General features: G+C 43.2%; 1 protein-coding gene across 1 annotated transcript; it reads left to right on the top strand.

Annotated features, from left to right (window-relative positions):
- Positions 1-8,184: 8,184 nt before the first annotated feature.
- Positions 8,185-17,876, top strand: LOC134504155 (C-signal-like). Its single transcript, XM_063313214.1, has 6 exons — positions 8,185-8,346; positions 12,094-12,145; positions 12,805-12,992; positions 15,019-15,177; positions 15,668-15,778; positions 17,408-17,876. Exons 1-6 carry the CDS (start codon positions 8,200-8,202, stop codon positions 17,519-17,521), a joined length of 771 nt encoding a protein of 256 aa, XP_063169284.1. The 5' UTR covers positions 8,185-8,199; the 3' UTR covers positions 17,522-17,876.
- Positions 17,877-20,512: the final 2,636 nt, after the last annotated feature.

Raw genomic sequence — 20,512 nt, 5'->3', positions numbered from 1 at the left:
AATGATGATGAATCATTTGCAAATAAATCAATTGATAACTTTTATAAACTGTTCATCTTAGTTCAATTTGGGGGGAGGGTGCCTTTGAGCAGCATAAAGTTACAGCAAAACATGCTGAACATTACTAACCGCTAGAAACACTATTTCATTATACATTATTTATTATACATTTCTTTAAAAATAAGTATAATATTATATAATAGTAACATCACACAAATAAATAAACGGTGCTTTCAATTTGGCTGTCATATTATTCCTGGTATTTTTCTTCCATTTGTTTGTATGTACGGTTCTTTCGCTATGCTTTTAAACATTCTGTAGTTTTGATCTTGTTTTTCTCCTGATTCATTCAGCAATCTTATGAAAGCAATTATGTGCTGGGGAGAATGAGAGACCTTTCTTCAGCTTCCTTAATTGCAATAAAACAAGCTGGAAAGTCCAGACTAAAGGATGTGAAAAGCATTGAGCGTGGCAGGTGGAGCTTGGCTCCGGAAACCTAGAAATAGAAGAGAATCTCTGTGGTTCAGGGTTGAACTGTGATGTCCTTGATGCTCTCTGAGCTTGGTGGTTTGCTTGCAGACATTTCATTACCCAGCTAGGTAACATCATCAGAATATGTAAGCAGAGCATTACATGGCAAGGTATTTCATGCACAAATTTTGTTGTTGTTTATTCGTTTAGTCGCTTCCGACTCTTCGTGACTTCATGGACCAGCCCACGCCAGAGCTTCCTGTCGGTCGTCAACACCCCCAGCTCCCCCAGGGACGAGTCCGTCACCTCTAGAATATCATCCATCCATCTTGCCCTTGGTCGGCCCCTCTTCCTTTTGCCTTCCACTCTCCCTAGCATCAGCATCTTCTCCAGGGTGTCCTGTCTTCTCATTATGTGGCCAAAGTATTTCAGTTTTGCCTTTAATATCATTCCCTCAAGTGAGCAGTCTGGCTTGATTTCCTGGAGGATGGACTGGTTGGATCTTCTTGCAGTCCAAGGCACTCTCAGAATTTTCCTCCAACACCACAGTTCCAAAGCATCGATCTTCCTTCGCTCAGCCTTCCTTATGGTCCAGCTCTCGCAGCCATATGTTACTACAGGGAACACCATTGCTTTAACTATGCGGGCCTTTGTGGTCAGTGTGATGTCTCTGCTCTTAACTATTTTATCGAGATTTGTCATTGCTCTTCTCCCAAGGATTAAGCGTCTTCTGATTTCCTGACTGCAGTCAGCATATGCAGTGATCTTCGCACCTAGAAATACAAAGTCTTTCACTGCTTCTACATTTTCTCCCTCTATTTGCCAGTTATCAATCAAGCTGGTTGCCATAATCTTGGTTTTTTTGAGGTTTAGCTGCAAGCCAGCTTTTGCACTTTCTTCTTTCACCTTCATCATAAGGCTCCTCAGTTCCTCTTCACTTTCAGCCATCAAAGTGGTATCATCTGCATATCTGAGATTGTTAATGTTTCTTCCAGCGATTTTAACTCCAGCCTTGGATTCCTCAAGGCCAGCTCGTCGCATGATGTGTTCTGCATACAAGTTGAATAGGTAGGGTGAGAGTATACAGCCCTGCCGTACTCCTTTCCATGCACAAATTAATTGAAGACAAAGAGGAATGGCCATTCATTCAAGCCAGATAATGCAAAGCTATGATGATGATGATGATGATGAAGAAGAAGAAGAAGAAGAAGAAGAAGAAGAAGAAGAAGAAGAAGAAGAAGAAGAAGAAGAAGAAGAAGAAGAAGATTATAAGGGAGTCTTTCTCAACCTCAGCAACTTTAAGATGAGTGGCTTCAACTCCCAGAATTCCCCAGCCAGCAATGCTAGCTAGGGAATTCTGGGAATTGGAGTCCACCCATCTTTAAAGTTGCTGAGGTTGAAAAGTTATAAGCCATTGAGAGTCATTTGACAGCAGGTAACAAATTTCATAAATAAATACACATAATAATAGTAAAGGCAAAGGTTTCCCTCGACGTTAAGTCCAGTCGTGTCCGACTCTAGGGGGCGGTGCTCATCTCCGTTTCTAAGCCTTGGAGCCGGCGTTGTCATAGACACTTCCGGGTCATGTGGCCGGCATGACTCACGGAACGCCGTTACCTTCCCGCCGAAGCGGTACCTATTGATCTACTCACATTTGCATGTTTTCGAACTGCTAGGTGAGCAGGAGCTGGGATGAGCAACGGGAGCTCACCCCGCCGCGCGGTTTCGAACCACCGACCTTCCGATCGGCAGCTCAGCGGTTTAACCCGCAGCGCCACCGCGTCCCTACACATAATAATACTTCCCCAATAACTTCTGTTCCCAGCCTAGGGCGGCCATAGGACAGAGACAGAAAAATCAGGTTGGTGGCTGTGTTGTGTTGCGTGTATAAAAAGGAACAGACTTTGATCATGTAGTTGCAGCCACCATCTTGACTTTCTTGCCCACTCCTCCCATTCCATTGCTTCTGCTTCAAACAGATGATGGGGCTAAGTAAGTTTCCAGACTAGTTTTGACATTCTTCCCCTTGAGGAGCATCTGTATATTACTTGGACTTGAATCTGTATATAAATCTATATAATCTGTATCTATGTACTATAGATAAATTTAATAAAATAAATTCAATAAATAAATACATCTCAGAATTGAGCCTTCTCTCCTCTGCCCCTTTGCCACCTAATACTTTACAATGACTTTTATGTTCCCAATTGAGCATCCTTCCCCAACCTGGTACCCTCCAGATAGGTTAGAAAACAACTTGGATTCTCCTTGGCATGGGCCATCATTTGCATTGCTAATCCTAAATCTATTTGCATTTGCATTGCTAACCCTAAAATGCTGCAAGGAGGCATGGGATGCCCATCCACTCTCCATAACACACCCAGAAAGTTGCACAAATCCACAACTACATAGCTCACTTTCTCTTGCCCTCTTCTAAATATCTGTTTTCCTCCCTTTCACAGCTTCCCTTCACAACAAGACAACATGCCCTTTGCTGTGAATCCAGGATAGACCTGTTTCTCTGTCTTGTAGTTCAGCTCTGAATTATTGCCAAGGACAGAGGGTACAGTAAGTTGACCCCAAAGCTAATTGTGTCAATTTGTACAAGCCTGGAAATCAGGTAGGATTAGGCTAGTGTAGACTGGGGCCAAATGAATATGTAACCTTGCTACACAACACCCTTTGCCTTAGATACGGGACTGGACCTTGAACACACTGTCACTTGTTTTTCTGGCTGGATGTTAACTCAAGAGTTTCTTTTCATTTGTGTGGGACCTAGAACAGGTTCTTACATAAAGTGCAATACACTGAATCCCCAAAGCAGTCCCCCCAACCCACAATTAAAGCTAAAATAATAAATACCTTTTTAAAACTTATTAAAATCTCACTGTTTTGCAAGATAGTGTACAACTAGTGTGCTGCTTTCTAGACTGGGGCTACATGGTTCCACTTTAACAAGAAGGCCATGCACTGATGACATTACCTAGTTGGGTAATGAAGCGTCTGCAAGCAAGCAACCAAGTTCAGAGAGCACCAGGGACTCCACAAAGTTAGACATGCCTCCATGAACACTTAGATCTCACAAGGATCATGTTGCCTGTTGCCCGGGCTCCATCATGAATTCTCAAAGAGCTAATGGCAACTTCTTCTAGTTTTTTTCATCCTAAACTTAACTATTATTTCTTTAGATATGAGCCTTGAGCTCCACTGGACAATGCCCAGGTACTAAAACAACAACATGAAAACAGCACCTACACAAATTCTCATCAGATTTTGGCACACTTCCAGATCTTTAAGGACTCCAAGATATCCCCCAAGATTGTGGTATTCTGCTTTAAGTTGATGGTATAATTATGCAAGAGCTTGCAAGATATTACATGATATTACCCCCATCTTGCAAAACAGTGAGATTTTAATAAGTTTTAAAAAGGTATTTATTATTTTAGCTTTAATTGTGGGTTGGGGGGACTGCTTTGGGGATTCAGTGTATTGCACTTTATGTAAGAACCTGTTCTAGGTCCCACACAAATGAAAAGAAACTCTTGAGTTAACATCCAGCCAGAAAAACAAGTGACAGTGTGTTCAAGGTCCAGTCCCGTATCTAAGGCAAAGGGTGTTGTGTAGCAAGGTTACATATTCATTTGGCCCCAGTCTACACTAGCCTAATCCTACCTGATTTCCAGGCTTGTACAAATTGACACAATTAGCTTTGGGGTCAACTTACTGTACCCTCTGTCCTTGGCAATAATTCAGAGCTGAACTACAAGACAGAGAAACAGGTCTATCCTGGATTCACAGCAAAGGGCATGTTGTCTTGTTGTGAAGGGAAGCTGTGAAAGGGAGGAAAACAGATATTTAGAAGAGGGCAAGAGAAAGTGAGCTATGTAGTTGTGGATTTGTGCAACTTTCTGGGTGTGTTATGGAGAGTGGATGGGCATCCCATGCCTCCTTGCAGCATTTTAGGGTTAGCAATGCAAATGCAAATAGATTTAGGATTAGCAATGCAAATGATGGCCCATGCCAAGGAGAATCCAAGTTGTTTTCTAACCTATCTGGAGGGTACCAGGTTGGGGAAGGATGCTCAATTGGGAACATAAAAGTCATTGTAAAGTATTAGGTGGCAAAGGGGCAGAGGAGAGAAGGCTCAATTCTGAGATGTATTTATTTATTGAATTTATTTTATTAAATTTATCTATAGTACATAGATACAGATTATATAGATTTATATACAGATTCAAGTCCAAGTAATATACAGATGCTCCTCAAGGGGAAGAATGTCAAAACTAGTCTGGAAACTTACTTAGCCCCATCATCTGTTTGAAGCAGAAGCAATGGAATGGGAGGAGTGGGCAAGAAAGTCAAGATGGTGGCTGCAACTACATGATCAAAGTCTGTTCCTTTTTATACACGCAACACAACACAGCCACCAACCTGATTTTTCTGTCTCTGTCCTATGGCCGCCCTAGGCTGGGAACAGAAGTTATTGGGGAAGTATTATTATGTGTAGGGACGCGGTGGCGCTGCGGGTTAAACCGCTGAGCTGCCGATCGGAAGGTCGGTGGTTCGAAACCGCGCGGCGGGGTGAGCTCCCGTTGCTCATCCCAGCTCCTGCTCACCTAGCAGTTCGAAAACATGCAAATGTGAGTAGATCAATAGGTACCGCTTCGGCGGGAAGGTAACGGCGTTCCGTGAGTCATGCCGGCCACATGACCCGGAAGTGTCTATGACAACGCCGGCTCCAAGGCTTAGAAACGGAGATGAGCACCGCCCCCTAGAGTCGGACACGACTGGACTTAACGTCGAGGGAAACCTTTGCCTTTACTATTATTATGTGTATTTATTTATGAAATTTGTTACCTGCTGTCAAATGACTCTCAATGGCTTATAACTTTTCAACCTCAGCAACTTTAAAGATGGGTGGACTCCAATTCCCAGAATTCCCTAGCTAGCATTGCTGGCTGGGGAATTCTGGGAGTTGAAGCCACTCATCTTAAAGTTGCTGAGGTTGAGAAAGACTCCCTTATAATCTTCTTCTTCTTCTTCTTCTTCTTCTTCTTCTTCTTCTTCTTCTTCTTCTTCTTCTTCTTCTTCTTCTTCTTCTTCTTCATCATCATCATCATCATCATCATCATCATAGCTTTGCATTCTCTGGCTTGAATGAATGGCCATTCCTCTTTGTCTTCAATTAATTTGTGCATGAAATACCTTGCCATGTAATGCTCTGCTTACATATTCTTTTTCTTTAAAAAAAATGCCTTTGTTTAATAAAGCAAAAGGAAAAGAAGGGGAAAAAACAGAACAATAGCCAAAGGAGAAAAGCAAGGAAAAAAAGCAACAAAACAAGGTCACACGTGCCTATATATTTTTGTGTGTGTATATATATATGGGCTTTGTATAAGTGCACGTATGTACAGTTGTCATCGAAATTATTCAACCCCCATTGCAAATCAGGTTGATTGTCAAAATGTACAGACTTTCAGCTGTTTGCAATGAATAAATCAAACAAAAGCAATTGAAATAGCTCAACACAACAAATGCTTCAAGTGGTATCCCCAAAGTCGACTGAAAATGCAACTTATAACGACTTCTCCAGTCTCAGAATTATTCAACCCCTTCATGGCAAGCATCTTTAGTACTTTTGCTGTTATGTCCTGCTGCAAACAAGATGCATAGCCAGACACCAGCTTCTGGCAGCATTCCAGAGGAATCATAGCCCATCCCTCTTGAGCAATGGCCTCCAGTACAGTAATATTCTTGGGTTTGCGTGCTGCAATTGGCTTCTTCAAATCCCACCAGAGATTTTCTATGGGGTTCAAGTCAGGTGACTGTGATGGCCACTGTAGAATCTTCTAGGACTTCTTCTGCATCCAAGCCTTAGTGGAATTTGAGGTATGCTTGGGATCATTGTCCTGTTGGAAGGGCCAATGTCACCCAAGCTTCAGCTTCCTTACAGACGGCATGACATTTTCTCCCAGGATTTCCTGATACTTCACTGAATCCATCTTGCCGTCCACACGCTGCAGGTTTCCAGTGCCAGAGGATGCAAAGCAGGCCCAGAGCATCACCAAGCCACCACCATGCTTAACTGTAGGCAGAGTGTTCTTTTCAGCGTATGCTTCATTCTTCTTCCTCCAGACATACCACTGATCCATCGGGCCAAAAAGTTCCAGTTTTGTTTCATGGCTCCATAGAACAGAATCCCAAAACTTCTGTGGCTTATTTATATGATTTTGAGCATATTGGAGCAGACTTTTCTTGTGCTTTGGGTCAGTAGTGGTGTACCTCTTGGAGTTCTGGCATGGGAACCTTCTGTGTTTAGTACGCGCCTTACTGCACTCACTGAAACCTCGGTGCCTGCTGCCACCAAGTCTTCCTGCAGGTCTTTTGCAGTCACTCCAGGGTTTCTCTCCACCTGCCTTCTCAGAAATCTGGTTGCAGCCATTGACAGCTTCCTTTTTCTGCCCCGTCCAGGTAGTGTCACCACTGTTCCTTTAACTTTGAACTTGCAAACTATGTTTCCAATGGTGTCTCTAGGAACATTCAGTGTCTTCACTATCTTTTTGTATCCTGTTCCTTTTTTGTGAAGGGCGATGATCTCTTCTCTTACCTTTCTGGACCATTCTTTTGACTTAGCCATACTGTATTTCTAACATGCAGTCAAACGTGACACTCAAAAACCCCTAGCCAGTTCCGGTATTTCATGTGTTCCAGCTCAAGCACACCTGGTGCAACTAATGAAGCCCTTGATTAATTGCATCAGGCAGGGCCGCAACTAGGGGGTGCAAGCGGGGCATGTGCCCCAGGCACCACACTGGAGGGCACCAAAATGAGCATTGTGGGGTGTGCCAAAAATCAGCACAGAATCTGTATTTGCCCCAGGTGACACAGACCCTAGCTGCGGGCCTGGCATCAGGTGTGCTTGAGACAACACCTGTTTTGCATACTGTATGTGTGCTATTGTGACCGATTCTATTCAGGGGGCTGAATAATTCTGAGACTGGAGAAGTCATCATAAGTTGCATTTTCAGTTGACTTTGGGGACACCACTTGAAGCATTCGTTGTGTTGAGCTATTTCAAATTGCTTTTGATTTGTTTGCTGCAAACAGCTAAGTCTGTACATTTTGACAATCAACCTGATTTGCAATGGGGGTTGAATAATTTCAGTTACAACTGTAGATAACATTTTACACAAGTTTCCATTAAGAATGACCATTTGTCCCTGATCCTTCCTATCTCCCCTACATGGACAGCAGTTCTGCTTGTGCTGACACCCATGGATTTTAATATCTCTTGGCTGCTATTTGTATTTAATTTCTGTTGTACTGTTTAATTGTTTGGCCGTTTTTATAACTGCCAGCCCCAAGTCATCGGTTTGAGATGGGCAGCTACATTCAGTGAATGAATGAATGAATCAACCAACCAACCAACCAACCAATCCCTAGTAGCATCAAACCCTCCATCCAGTGAGGAACTGGGACCACCCATTTCTCTTTCCAGGGCTGGCTGCTCCCTTCAACACACGCAAGACGCGCAGAATCCATGGACTCGCCAGCCTCAATTTCCCGGGATCGCGTCTGGAAAAGCGCACAGCCGCTCGCCCTTCCCGTCAGCCGCGCTTCGCAGAAGGGAAAGTCTGACCGCCCCGCGCAGCCGCAAACGGGCGGCGTGGCCAGGCCCGGAGTGGATAAAGGGAAGGCGAGCGGCCGCCGCTCAGTCCCGTCTCGGCCATGGCGGGGCTGGGGGCGCGCAGCGTCCTCGTGACCGGGGCTAACTGTGGCATCGGCCTGGAGTTAGTGCGGCAGCTCGCGGCCAAGCCTGACCCGCTGCAGTGGATCTTCGCCTGCAGCCGGGAGCCGGGCGGGCAGCGCGGGCAGGTGCGCGCACGGGTAGTTCGTCCGAACGTCTGAACGCCTGCTTTGCAACCTGTTCCCTTCTCCTTTGCGTGCATCCTCGCGTAGCGCTCCTGGGAGCACTAGAGCTGCGCTTGGCTCTGCGTTTTATCCGTCGGTTTGGCAAGGATAGCAATAACCGCGAGATGGGGGAAGCCAGCTTTCTTTCTTTCCTTTATTTGGGAGGTGGTGGGTTTAAAAATAGCCTGCTGTGTAAAATCCTGGTTTCTTTAACCCTAGTTTAGCAAATAAACTACAACTCAGGGGGCTGGGGTTAAAGGCAAGTGTGCAGAAAGACGTGGATGGAGCCAGAGCTGGATGGTGGGTGGGCTTGAATATATACAAAGCCCATACACACACCCCTATATAAGCATGTATGACCTTGTTTTGTTGCTTTTTCCTCTTGCCTTATTTCTTTTGTTAATGTTTTCTTTTGTTAATATTTTTCCCTTCTCCTTTTGCTTTATTAAAGAACTAAAGGCATTTTTTTAAACAAGAATATCTAAGCAGAGCATTACATGGCAAGGTATTTCTTGCACGAACTCATTGATTACAAAGAGGAATGGCCAGTCAGCCAGAGAATGCAAGGCTAAAATTGAGACTTTTAAAAAAAAAAAAATTAATCCACTCAATCATGTAGGTTGCCTGGCCAAGTCCCTGCGGTTTTCTTGGCAAGGTTTTTCAGAAGTGGTTTGCCCTTGCCTGATTCCTAGGGCTAAGAGAGTGGGACTGGCCCAAGGTCACCCAACTGGCATTGTGCCAAAGTGGGACTAGAACTCACAGCCTCCCAGTTTCTAGCCTGGTGCCTTCACCACTACACCAACCTGGCTCTCAGAGGCCGTATTATGCAAGTACTAACAGAAGAAGGTTGGGGATCATCTGCACTTGCCAAGATGCATACATGCCTGTGATGGAATGGAGGAGGACCATCTCTGAACCTGGGATGGTGTGATTGCATGCTGAAACAAAGTTGATCTTAATTAATTAAATAATGTGAGCTGTACAAGAAGGCGCAATTTATGGAAACTTTCAGATATGAAATTATAAAACGGTAACAATTAAAAACCTCAGAATTTTTGAGAGGCCCCAGGCTGTAGTTTGCTTAGCTTCTGCCTAAATTTAGCTCCTGATGAAGCAAGGAACCATATGGGCTTCTTGCCTGGAACATAGTTCAAGGAGCGTTCCTAATAAAATCTTGGAAAGCTAGAGAATTGCCTCTGGGTTGACTTTATTGTTCCTTGGACTTTGCTCAAGATTGCTTTCCTCCTACCCATTTGTTTTTTGGAAGCAATCTCTATTGTTCTAAGTTTCTTGGACAGGTAAAAAAAAAAAAAGTAAAGTCAATAAACAGCCCAGGGCTAGGTTTCCTTGTAAGAACTTAAGGAGAAGCAGGTCTTGGGTTTTTCCTGTGAGCTTAGCAAGTCTTTATAATACCTGGGAAAGTATTAAGTTGGTTTTTGATTCAGCCTGTTGAATCAGCAAAACTTACATGGAAGCCATTAAAATCAGCGTCTCTCTTCCAAACAGGCTCAGATTATACAGGGTTGAATGCTGGGTGTTCTGTTTCTTGCCAGACTTGCTTGGAGTACTTTTAGTCAAATTTTGTGAAGAGGCACATATTAGATGCAGATGTGCACATATATGCATCTAATATGCACATATTAGATCTGTCTGTCTTCAGTTTCTGTGCCTTTGCATTAGCCTTCCCCAACCTGAGAGCCCTCCAGATACTTGGACTTCAACTCCCAGAATTCTAAAATGTAGCCAGGCCGGCTAGAAGATTGGGGCAACCGAAGTCTAGAAGACTAATGTAGCTCTTAAGAAACTATTCCTTTTTCATTGTAACAGTCTCTTCTAAAACAAGTTTACCCTCCCAATTAAAAAAAACAACCCCTTCAAACATAATTTAAAACCTAATATACTAACAAGCACTACTAGAGCTTTATAGAAATAATGCTTACTATAATACGAATTGGAGTAAGAGATTGATATTGATTTATGTATACCTTTGTGATAGAAAGTTGGAAGTCACTTTGCAGTAGTTTGTGTTTTTTTCACGCCTTTTCAGTTTTGTTTTGTTTTTTCTTTGTAGGCTTCTTCGTTTCAATTTTTTTAGTTTTTATATCTTGAAAAAAATAATAAAGCTCTTACATATATAAAAAAATAAACTATTCCTTTCTGCTTATCCATGGAGATCTAGAGAGATTACAGATTCCTTCTGCCTTCTGTCTGTGCCCTTAAGAGGCTTGAGGGAATGAACAACAGCAAATACTCTATATTTCTAAATAAACTAAATGATGAATATGTCATCTGATTTTCTTCAATCTGGGTGCCCTCCAGATATGTGGACCAACCCCTGGAGTTCTCAGCAACGGCCATGTCGACTGTAGGTCCCTGGGAGTTGAAGTTTGCACATCTGGAAAGCTGAACTATTCCATCTGAGAATAGTTTCTCAAGAAAGAATCCCATTTTGTCGATGTCACTCGCTGTTAGTCAGAAAACTCTTTCACTTGTTTTTCCTGCTTATAGAAGTAGCATCTTCCTTTTCCTTCACAGCAGCCCCATGATCACCCTTGCAATTCTGAAAGACATTATACTCCTTGGCTTAGGGGAGCTATGTCTGCCCTAAAATAATCATAACAATAATTGGACAGGTAGGAATAGGTTTTGGAGGAAATATGGTTTCAGGGTGATGGATTGGCGCAGGAATCGTGTGTTTAAATGCAACACTCTTCATGCTGATGGGAGATAACATCCTTTTAGATCTTTATTGCCTTTCAACATGAAAATTATTGCTGTTTCTATAAAGCAAGCAAATGAATCAATGTTGGGAAGGAACAAAAAAAGGACAATATATATCTGCGCTTGTTGTAGTTCTGTCTTTGGTTATCTAGCGGAGAAGCCATTCTCTGGTACAAAAATCTGCCTCCCTGTGGTCTTTTTATGTATCTACTGAATAACTTTCCTTAGTTTCTTCCCAAGCTGACTGGTATTTACAAAGTCAACAGAAGTGGAACATCAACAGCTCCCATTATTATTTCTTAAATATTTATCATTCATCTATAATAATTTGAATGCATTGCCCATTGAGGTACTTTTTGTTCAAAGAAAGAGCTGTGTGAGGAATCCTGGTACTCAGATTTTCCTCATAAAAATAGTACTGTTTTTAGCAAGGATGCCCAATGAAGCTTTTGCATCCAACATCGTTGAGCTAATTTTGCTTGGAAACGTACTTGTCTTTCAGCGAGATGGAAGAATTAAGATATTTGATTTGATAATGAAGCAGTTTCACCTCTGATTTAAAATTTGCTCTGATGGCATGACACCTTCACCAAAGATATAGGCCAAAAATACATTTTCCATTTCTGCCTCTTTAAAAGATTGCAGACCCATTTCACATGCTGAGGGTCCAAGATATGGCTTCTCCTGTCTGCAACTCTAGGGGCCAGTACTGACAATAATGGGCCAGAAGGATTAAAAGTCTGATTGCATATGAAGTAGCTTCTTGTCTTCTGAATTCTTATTGATTCTACTCAGAAAGGCAAACACTGCTTTAATCCATCCACTTGAAGTGAATGGCATTTTAAAGTGCTTAACTATGGCTGGGTGGTACTCATTAATTTGTTTTTGAGTCACCTGATAAAGTTACGTGAATTTGATGGCTTGGCAACTCCGGTACCAATCCAGGAATTATCTATCTATTGTTGTTTATTCTTGTCTCTGTCTTTTCAGGTGTTGAGAAAACTGGCCTTGAGTCACTCAAATCTCATAGTGGTAAAGCTAGGTATGCCCCTTTTTGCTCTTCTATGCTCTGCGTGCCCACCAGTTGACCTACAGATTTTATTTTTTTAATTATTTGTATATTTTCTCTAAGTAATGTTCTAGAAAGAATGAAGGTGGGTTGAATAGTAGCTAATCATCCCTCTCCCTTTTCTCACTCACTTTAAATACTGATAGCCACGGTTTCTCTTTCCTCTCTAGTTCCAGTATCTATTATATATCAGATTTATAAATGTATGTATGTACGATAGCTATATGTATGTATATGATGTGATCTATCCTGGTAATGAAACAGCTGCAAGAAAACAACTACACTCAGCAAACACTCAGTTCAACCCTGAGCTACATATATTCTCTACTATTGAAATGTATAAATTTTTAAATAAAAAAGGCTGTTCAAAATAAATGTTTCCCCAAAGTGGCTTACAAAAGATTTTGATAGTATAATTTCCCCAGACCCATGGGGAAAAAAGAATAACGCATAGGGTTGTTATAAGAATATGCCCATGGAAAAGCTTAAGCTTTTTAGGAAAAAGGGGGGAATAAAAATACAATAAATAAAATTTAGTCTTTAAAGAAGATGCATGCATGATGCTCAAAAGTGCTCAGTGAAGTTCAAGCCTAATTGCTCACACAACTTTTGTATGTCTCTCTTCCTTCTAGAAGCTACAAATCTTGCCAGCATTAAGGAAGCTGCAGCTTTGGTTGAAACCCATCTAAAAGGTGCAGGGCTTAACGTGTTGATAAACAGTGCTGCCATTCTAACCGAGACCACTCTTGAAACCACACGTCCTGAAGACATGATAAGTGGGTACACAACTAATGTGGTTGGGCCACTGATGGTGAGCCAGGTATGACTGTGCTGAGTGTGGATGCTAGAGCCCAAATGGTGCACTTCGTCGAATACCTGAAGTCTGGTCCTCTGTTGTCAAGTGTGTTTGTTTCTACATGCTTGTACAAGCAGACACACGTACAGGTATTGAGAAAAAAACCTGTCTATAGCTGGGTTAGATGTCAAGGAAAAGTCACTTGAAATACCTTTAGTGAAGGGCAGTTTTCAGGTCAGAATGGAATTTGGGAGGGATATGTAAGGGTTTGGCCACTGGTTTCTGAACATTAAAGATGTGATGCTTCATTGCAAGGGAGTGTATCCATTGTATAAAAATGGATACGCTGCCCCTCTTGTGGCGGACCTTGTCGTCGCAGTCCCAGAAATGATGAAGTGGCTATTTCAACAATCGCAGTTAGAAATGAACCTCAAGCGAGTGTCATTCCTCAGTCTGGTAAGATGATCTCTCTTCTCCAGACTCCATAGTTGTAGTTCAACTTGCACTTCAGCCTACCTTAGCTGGTTTAGAAAGCTAAGATGAGTCAGGTCTGATTAACACCTGGATGGGAGACAACCCAGAAAGGCCAGGGCTATAGACTAGATTGACAAGTTGTAAAAAAACATCCTAGAAAAATGCATAATGCCAAGAAAGGTGACTTTACTTTTTATACAATGGATACGCTTCCCTGCAATGAAGCATCGTTTGGAATAACATTATTCTGGTGTCAGATACAGGTGCCTGAATTAATGGAGAGGAAAGGGTGTGGGGGATGCCTACAGCCAACTCCAGAGCTTAATCCATTAGCTTTTTTAAAGACCCAGAGCCTTGACAACGGTAGCAAAGAGGACTTCAGAGGATGTAGCCTCTCAAGATGCCATCAGCTTCTTCTGCTCCTCAGCTGGCCATTCCTTGTCCATCAATGCTTGAGGATTCAGCATCAGGATCCTTGCAAGGGGTGGAGAGGTGCTGCAAAGGGGAAGATTTATTTATTTACTATTTATTATTTAAATTTATATCACTGCCCATCTCCCCCAACGGTTGATGGATGATGGTTGTGTGGAAGTGCCTCAGTTTTAACTCGGGCAAACTGGCTGGCCTGAGCTACTCTGTGCAGCTTACAGCTAAAATAATAATAAACATCAAATCCAGCGCCTCTGGTCCCTGAATCACAGTAGCTACTCTCATTTCAGCTTTGGGGGTTGTGTGAAGCCATTCTGTGTGTTTGGTTATGGCTCAGTTGCTGATGCAGACCCAGCAAATTGAACTCATTAAGTTAACTATGGGAAAGGATATAGTGAGAGCACAGCTTTGCTATATAGTGACAGTGTCAGAATTGTTGCAAGGCCAACCAGAAGTTCAGTTAAGTGGCTTTGGGCCCGGAATTGGGTTATATCACATGGAAGCAGAAAGTCAGATAAGAACCTAAGAGGGTGCTAAACCCCTGTGACTGTTGCTTTACAGGAACCAAAATTTCAACTATGCTGCCAAAGTTGAACACGTAAATACGTTTTCTTGGATTCTGAGGAAGGATGAAAATGTAACTGAGAAATATTTGACTGTAGACCAGCATTTCTCAACCTTGGTGGCTTGAAGATCTGTGGACTTCAACTCCCAGAATTCCCCAACCAGCCATGCTGGCTGGGGAATTCTGGGAGTTGAAGTCCACACATCTTCAAGCCGTCAAGGTTGAGAAATGCTGCTATAGACTGTTACATGAGAAAACACACACTGTTGGGATTGAAGCAAAGTGACACCAAACAGGTATGTTGTTGGAGGAGAGCCATGTTGGTCTGTGGTGGCAAAAAATCAGGAGTCTGCTATCACCTCTTCCAACTTACACATTTTATTAAAGGATGTAAGCTTTCACAACCTGCAGCTCACGTCATCAGATGAATGTACGCCATGCTTGTGATAAAGTGAGGTGCAAGTCACAAAAGCTTATGCGTTTTAATAAAATTCGTGAATTGGAAAAGGCGCTACTAGGCTCCATCAGGTGGGTACAGGGACCATTCCTAGGTTGCTAATAGAAACTCTCTCTCTGTTGCAGGCTTTCCTGCCTCTGTTAAGGAGGGCAGCCCAAGCAAGTGGACAGAAAGGGCTCAGCTGCAACAAGGCCGCCATCATCAACATTTCCTCAGCTTTGGGCTCTGTAGAATTGGCCCACAAAAATTACAGCAAGCCTATGATCCCGTATCGTTGCAGCAAGGTGGGTGCCGTTGTGTACCACCCAAAGAGTTCTGTGCTTTTCTAAAGCATGGAGAGACTGTATCATGGACCATTTTGTTTTTCAGATGTGACTTCCACACAATAGTAGGCCAGGGGCCCTAGCTACTTAAAAAAAAAAATTTAAAAGGGAAGCTGGCATGCTGCAGAGACAGAGATGAGTGGGATCATCTTCTCCAGTTTTTCTCCTAGGGAATAGCTCCTGTTTTGAGAGAGGGCCCACAACTTCCTTTAAAAATCCCACTTGCATCTACCAGCCCAGAAATGGTTGCCTCCCTCTGGCTTCACTTTGCTTGGTAAATAGAGTTCAAAGTCAACAGGGAGCTGCGATTTACAACTGCCCCCATTGGGTGTACAACTGGATAGCCAATAGTAACTTTTCCTTTGCATGATGTGTTAAAATAGCTGGTGTTCCAGGCCAGTGGAAGCAGATAATTACCTCTCCTTCTGACCACAGGACTGTCTCTCCACAGGCAGCTGTCAATATGTTGACAAAATGTCAGGCTCTGAGTTATGAAGAAGAAGGGATCTTGTGCACTGTGGTTCATCCTGGTTGGGTGAAGACTGACATGGGGACCCAACAGGTGGGTGCCATTGGGGCAGCTTCTTAAGAGAACAAATATGTGCTTCTCCCAAAGCTCTGGGGAAGGGGATCTCCTGCTTTTTTCCTCCCAGGTGTCCTACTTTCAAGAGGCAGTTCTGCAAGTAAAGTTCAGGGAACTTTGTAAACCATTCTCCTTGGAAACAGAACTAGTGAGAGATGGGCAAAGATAAATGAGATTTATTATGGTTTTACAGCCTGACCCATATACTTATTGACATGTTTATGCAAAGCCCTGGGCTGTCAATCATCTCTCTCCTTTCTTCACACACATTCCTATATCCACAAGCATTCTGCGGGAAGCAGCTTCTGCAAGGGGAATTAGAAAGGGGACCGAGACCAGGAGATTGGCAGGTGTAAGCATGGAGCCTAATTGTAGAGTATAGCAAAGGCCACATCTATCCAAAACCACTGACTCCTTTATCGAACCTTCTCCTTATCGTTCTCCCCTTTTCTCTTTGGGATCAGCATTCCTTTGGGGAGAACTATAGCAGAGAGAGTTCGCTTGCTGCATCAGAGAGGGGAATTTAAATGGTTTGCTGTGGGAGAAGCGGAGTGGAATAAATAGAATATGGGTAGGCCAGACAGGACAATAGCAGCAGCTGGATCCCCATCCCCGCTGTGGATGGCTGGAGATCGAACGGTTCTTGCCCACAGTGAGGAGCTTGAGTGTATTTTGCCATATAAACTGACTACTTGTGGCCCCCATTAACCATGGGACATGCACTACAGACTATTGCTAGGGCATCTTAGGTGGAACTTAGAGAAGATTGGGCAAAACTTTCAGGCCCAGAGTGTTCTAACCCTCAAATGGGCTGTTCTGACTTTGGACCGATCCTGGAACATCTGGGCTTTGTTGGGCATGTTCTGTGGTAGAGGACCGCTTGTGAGCTGGGCAGTCCAAGCAAGCAAAGAATAGGTTCCATAAGCAGCAGTTAAACATCACTAGTGCTGTAAAAGGAAAACATGGTCCATTAAGACCAGTGTTTCTCAATCTTAGCAACTTTAAGATGTGTGGACCTCAACTGCCAGAATTCCCCAGCCAGCATGGCTAGCTGGGGAATTGTGGGAGTTGAAGTCCACATATCTTAAAGCCACCAAGGTTGAGAAACACTGATCTATAGTCAAATATTTTTCAATTACATTTTCATCCTTCCTCAGAATCCAAGAAAACGTATTTATGTGTTCCTCAACTTTGGCAGCATAGTTGAAATTTTGGTTCCTGTAAAGCAATAGTCACGGGGGTTTAGCACCCTCTTCAGTTCTTATCTGACTTTCTGCTTCCATGTGATACAGCCCAATTCTGGGCCCAAAATCACCTAACTGAATTTCTGGTTGAATTCTGGGAGTTGACGGCCACATACCTTTAAGTTGCCACGGTTGAGAAACACTGATCAAGACAAATGATTTACAGCGAAGGTTATGCCCTGAGGATCAGGTTTAATCAGCCTGGCTTACGGAGTTAATTCGGAGCTGTAGGGATCCAAGTCGAACTAGAAGATGGGCCTCTTTTTAATTTTGAAGATGCAGCAACCAGCAGGTAAGAATAGAACTTTATCAACCTAGAGAGAAGTCCACTTTGTTGTCCCCCCCTCCTGCTTATCTCTCGCAGGCTGACCTGACAGTAGAAGAGAGCGTGCAGGGCATTCTCCAGGTATTCTCCAAGCTCAATGATGAGCACAGTGGAGCGTTTGTGAACTGGAAGGGGAAGCAGCTCCCTTGGTGAAAGTCTGGGACTTCAATTGTTGGCCAAAAGATCCAGGTCAAGTTGCAGCAGAAATTCTGTCCCAGAAGACGATGCCATCTCAAAACCAGCAACCTGGAGGTTTGCACCTTCCTTATCTCTTAAATCCACCGTTGACTGAAAAAGCTTGCTAGGCTCCCAAATGATTCTATTTCCTTTCCTGGAAGGTTTATGAAGTTTTCTCACTCCAACTGGGACATTTGCTTGAGGGTAGCAGTAAGCTGCGAAATTCCTCATTGCTGACTTAAGCTTTGCGTTAAGTCTACAGATCTGACTTTGTACTGTACTATACTGAATCTAGTTAAATTTAAAATAAAGCTCTATCTGATTGTTTTTATGGGTGGTTCTTTTAATGGTTTCTAGCCCTGAAGAGGTTAAAAAATACGCACATTCAGGCTGGCTTTATGTGGTTTGCTTGATTTGGGGTTTGCATGCAAACAAGCCTATTGGGTTTGGTTTGTAAACCATGGTAAACTAAAATCATGGCTTGAACCACCTCTATCTGTCAGTATTTTACTGCCCTCCTGCCCTTGAATTCCCAGCATCCTTCACTATATGGACATGCTGGCTAGTATTGGACAGCCACGATTCTGTCCTGGGTAAGGTTTTAAACTGGATTTTGCAGAACAGCCACACGGTGGCCCCAAAAACACTCTTCTTAAATCCAGAGAAGAAAATACTCTACATGGATGGGGGAATTATGGTGAAGAAATTTTCCAGATGGAGTTTCCTGTCTGTTTCCTAATGGAAGAGGAAGTCTGTAGCTTAGACTGGGCAGATTGAGGGACAAGGTGAGGTCCAGCATTTTCCATTAAGGGCTGGGTTCAGATGTCGCAGGAAATCGGAGGTGGACCACTTCTAAGAGAGATTGGGGGATGGCACATTTTTGGAGGGGCTGAAGATGAGAATGAGACTGGGTGATTAACTGTTCCTACACTCACGCCTAGCAACACACACACACACACACACACACGCCTAGCAGTCTGAAGGTGCAGTGCCAAAATTTAGTGGTGTGAAGCTTTGCAGGATGGGGGTTTTTTTCCGACTTAGAAATGGCAGTGGTTTGCCTCCCAGTCCCAACTAATTGGAAGGGAACAGAAATCTTTAGTGGCATGATTTGGGATGTTTGGGAGCTCGTATGACCTGCAAACTGCCCATCCCTGTGCTAAATTGCAATGTGGTTTTTCTGGTATTAGCTTACTGAGCTGAGCCAATTATAGCTTATAAATAACAGTTAATTCAGTGTATGCAACCCGCCAGTTGTGGCTCAGTTAAGCAGCCAGAGATGTGTATTAAGCTAATGTGATCCAATGCAGCACCCACAGATTCGCAGGCTGCTCCCATCTTTTGCCTCCCTGTTCCAACATGGCAACCTTTGTGCTTTGGACTGTGCTTTGTGCTTGAGTTTTTTTTCACAGGGCAGCTTTGCAGAGAAATGCTGGCTCTCCAGGTCTTGTGAATCTTTCCGCTGTTCATCAACCTCTGCCTGAGTAGCTGTTAAGGGTGATGGGAGTTGCAGTCCCACTGCACCCTCTCCCTGCTTCTGCTATCTCATCAATCGCAAGCAGAGGAGAACCCATCTGCAGCCAGAGTTACGTCCAAATGTAACAGCTGAGACATGAAGAACTGACTGGCAGCAAAGAGCCCTTTGAGATGGACTTTCCACCTTGCCCGTCAAGAACAAATTCTTCCATGGTGATTGCATTTTTCTTGCTGTTTCTTGTCATGTGGGATTTCCCCGTTTCAAGCAGCTCAGCCACCTGTGCAATCAAGCCCAGCTTCCATTGTTGCTGCTGGATCTTAATCTTAGGGAAAGGAAGGAAACATCTGCATTGTTTCTAGAAGAGGGAGCGGGTTTCCTGCTGGCTTCACGGCAGATGTGTTCATCCTCAGTGCCTCTGGGAGGAAAGGGGGGGAAAAGCAAAGGGAAAAACTTACTTTCTTTGCTTGCATAGGATTCTCTTTCTTTCCCGAACTTTCTTTGGGTGAAGGGTCAGAAAGAACTGTCTGATTAGGGTCCACATTGCCATGGTTCAGGATAGTATTAAAGTATCCTTTTGGAGGATCTGAAATGAACTGTTTCTGGCAAAAAACCAGGAGGCTGGTTGCACCTTTTCTGACTAACAAATTTCATGAAAAGGCACAAGCTTTTGTGAGCTGCAACTTATTTAATCAGGTGCATCGCATGGTTTGTTTTTTGCCACCATAGACTAACTCAGCTCTTCTCCTAAAACTGGCTCTGGGCTGCTTTGCCAAAATCCTGTGGTTTTGATCCATGATTGGAGATAGATTGGGCTCCAGTGGGTTTTCAGGACTGGCTGCTGAACCTTTTTCTTTGCCCCTGGATATGAGATGCAAGCAGACAGTGGTAACGTCTCCCCATGGCCTCCTTTTAATGATTTCCATTTTAAGAACTAATTTTGAACTAGCTAAAATACCTGACCCCCTCCCTCCACTCCCCCCCCCACTTGCTTCTGTCCCTCCCTCCATTTTGTACCCTCTTGCTTGATCAAAGGTTTTTGAGAAGGTGAATGGGAAAAGCAGAATAAACTGTCATATCTTACAGGAAATGAACCAACATATCACAAGGAGGACAGGCTCTTTCATGTCGAAGGATATCCAGAAGAGAAGTGAATATTCAGAAATGGGGTTGACTGTAAACGTGATTAAATTCTATGAGTTAAGTTAATCTAAATTTCTCTCTCTCTCTGTCTCTCCCCCTCCCTCCCTCCCTTTTGATTTCTATTATTTTATTGCTTGTTGATATGGTCACATGATTAATCAATAAAACTATTCTAATCTAAATCTTGTTCTCTTATGGATGGTCCTAAGAAAGCAGGTAGCCAACTCTGCATTTTGGATTTATTTTTCATGAACCAAGATGGAGGAAACCCTGCCATCTGCTGGAGCTAAAATATCTATTGGTTTGCAGGAGCCAACATCATAATCTTTTGCAATTGCTTAGTCTCTCCT

This window comes from Candoia aspera, chromosome 11 (genome assembly GCF_035149785.1).
Source record: "Candoia aspera isolate rCanAsp1 chromosome 11, rCanAsp1.hap2, whole genome shotgun sequence".
Classification (NCBI taxonomy): Eukaryota; Metazoa; Chordata; class Lepidosauria; order Squamata; family Boidae; genus Candoia; species Candoia aspera.
The sequence above is the reverse complement of the archived record's forward strand: the minus strand, read 5'-3'. Positions and strand labels throughout refer to the sequence as shown.

Bases quoted from the DNA above. Each gene is read 5' to 3' on its own strand.
- LOC134504155 (XM_063313214.1), top strand. From the start codon at position 8,200: ATGGCGGGGCTGGGGGCGCGCAGCGTCCTCGTGACCGGGGCTAACTGT. The intron at 12,146-12,804 runs GTATGCCCCTTT...TCTTCCTTCTAG, and splicing joins TCTCATAGTGGTAAAGCTAG to AAGCTACAAATCTTGCCAGC. The intron at 12,993-15,018 runs GTATGACTGTGC...TCTCTGTTGCAG, and splicing joins GGCCACTGATGGTGAGCCAG to GCTTTCCTGCCTCTGTTAAG.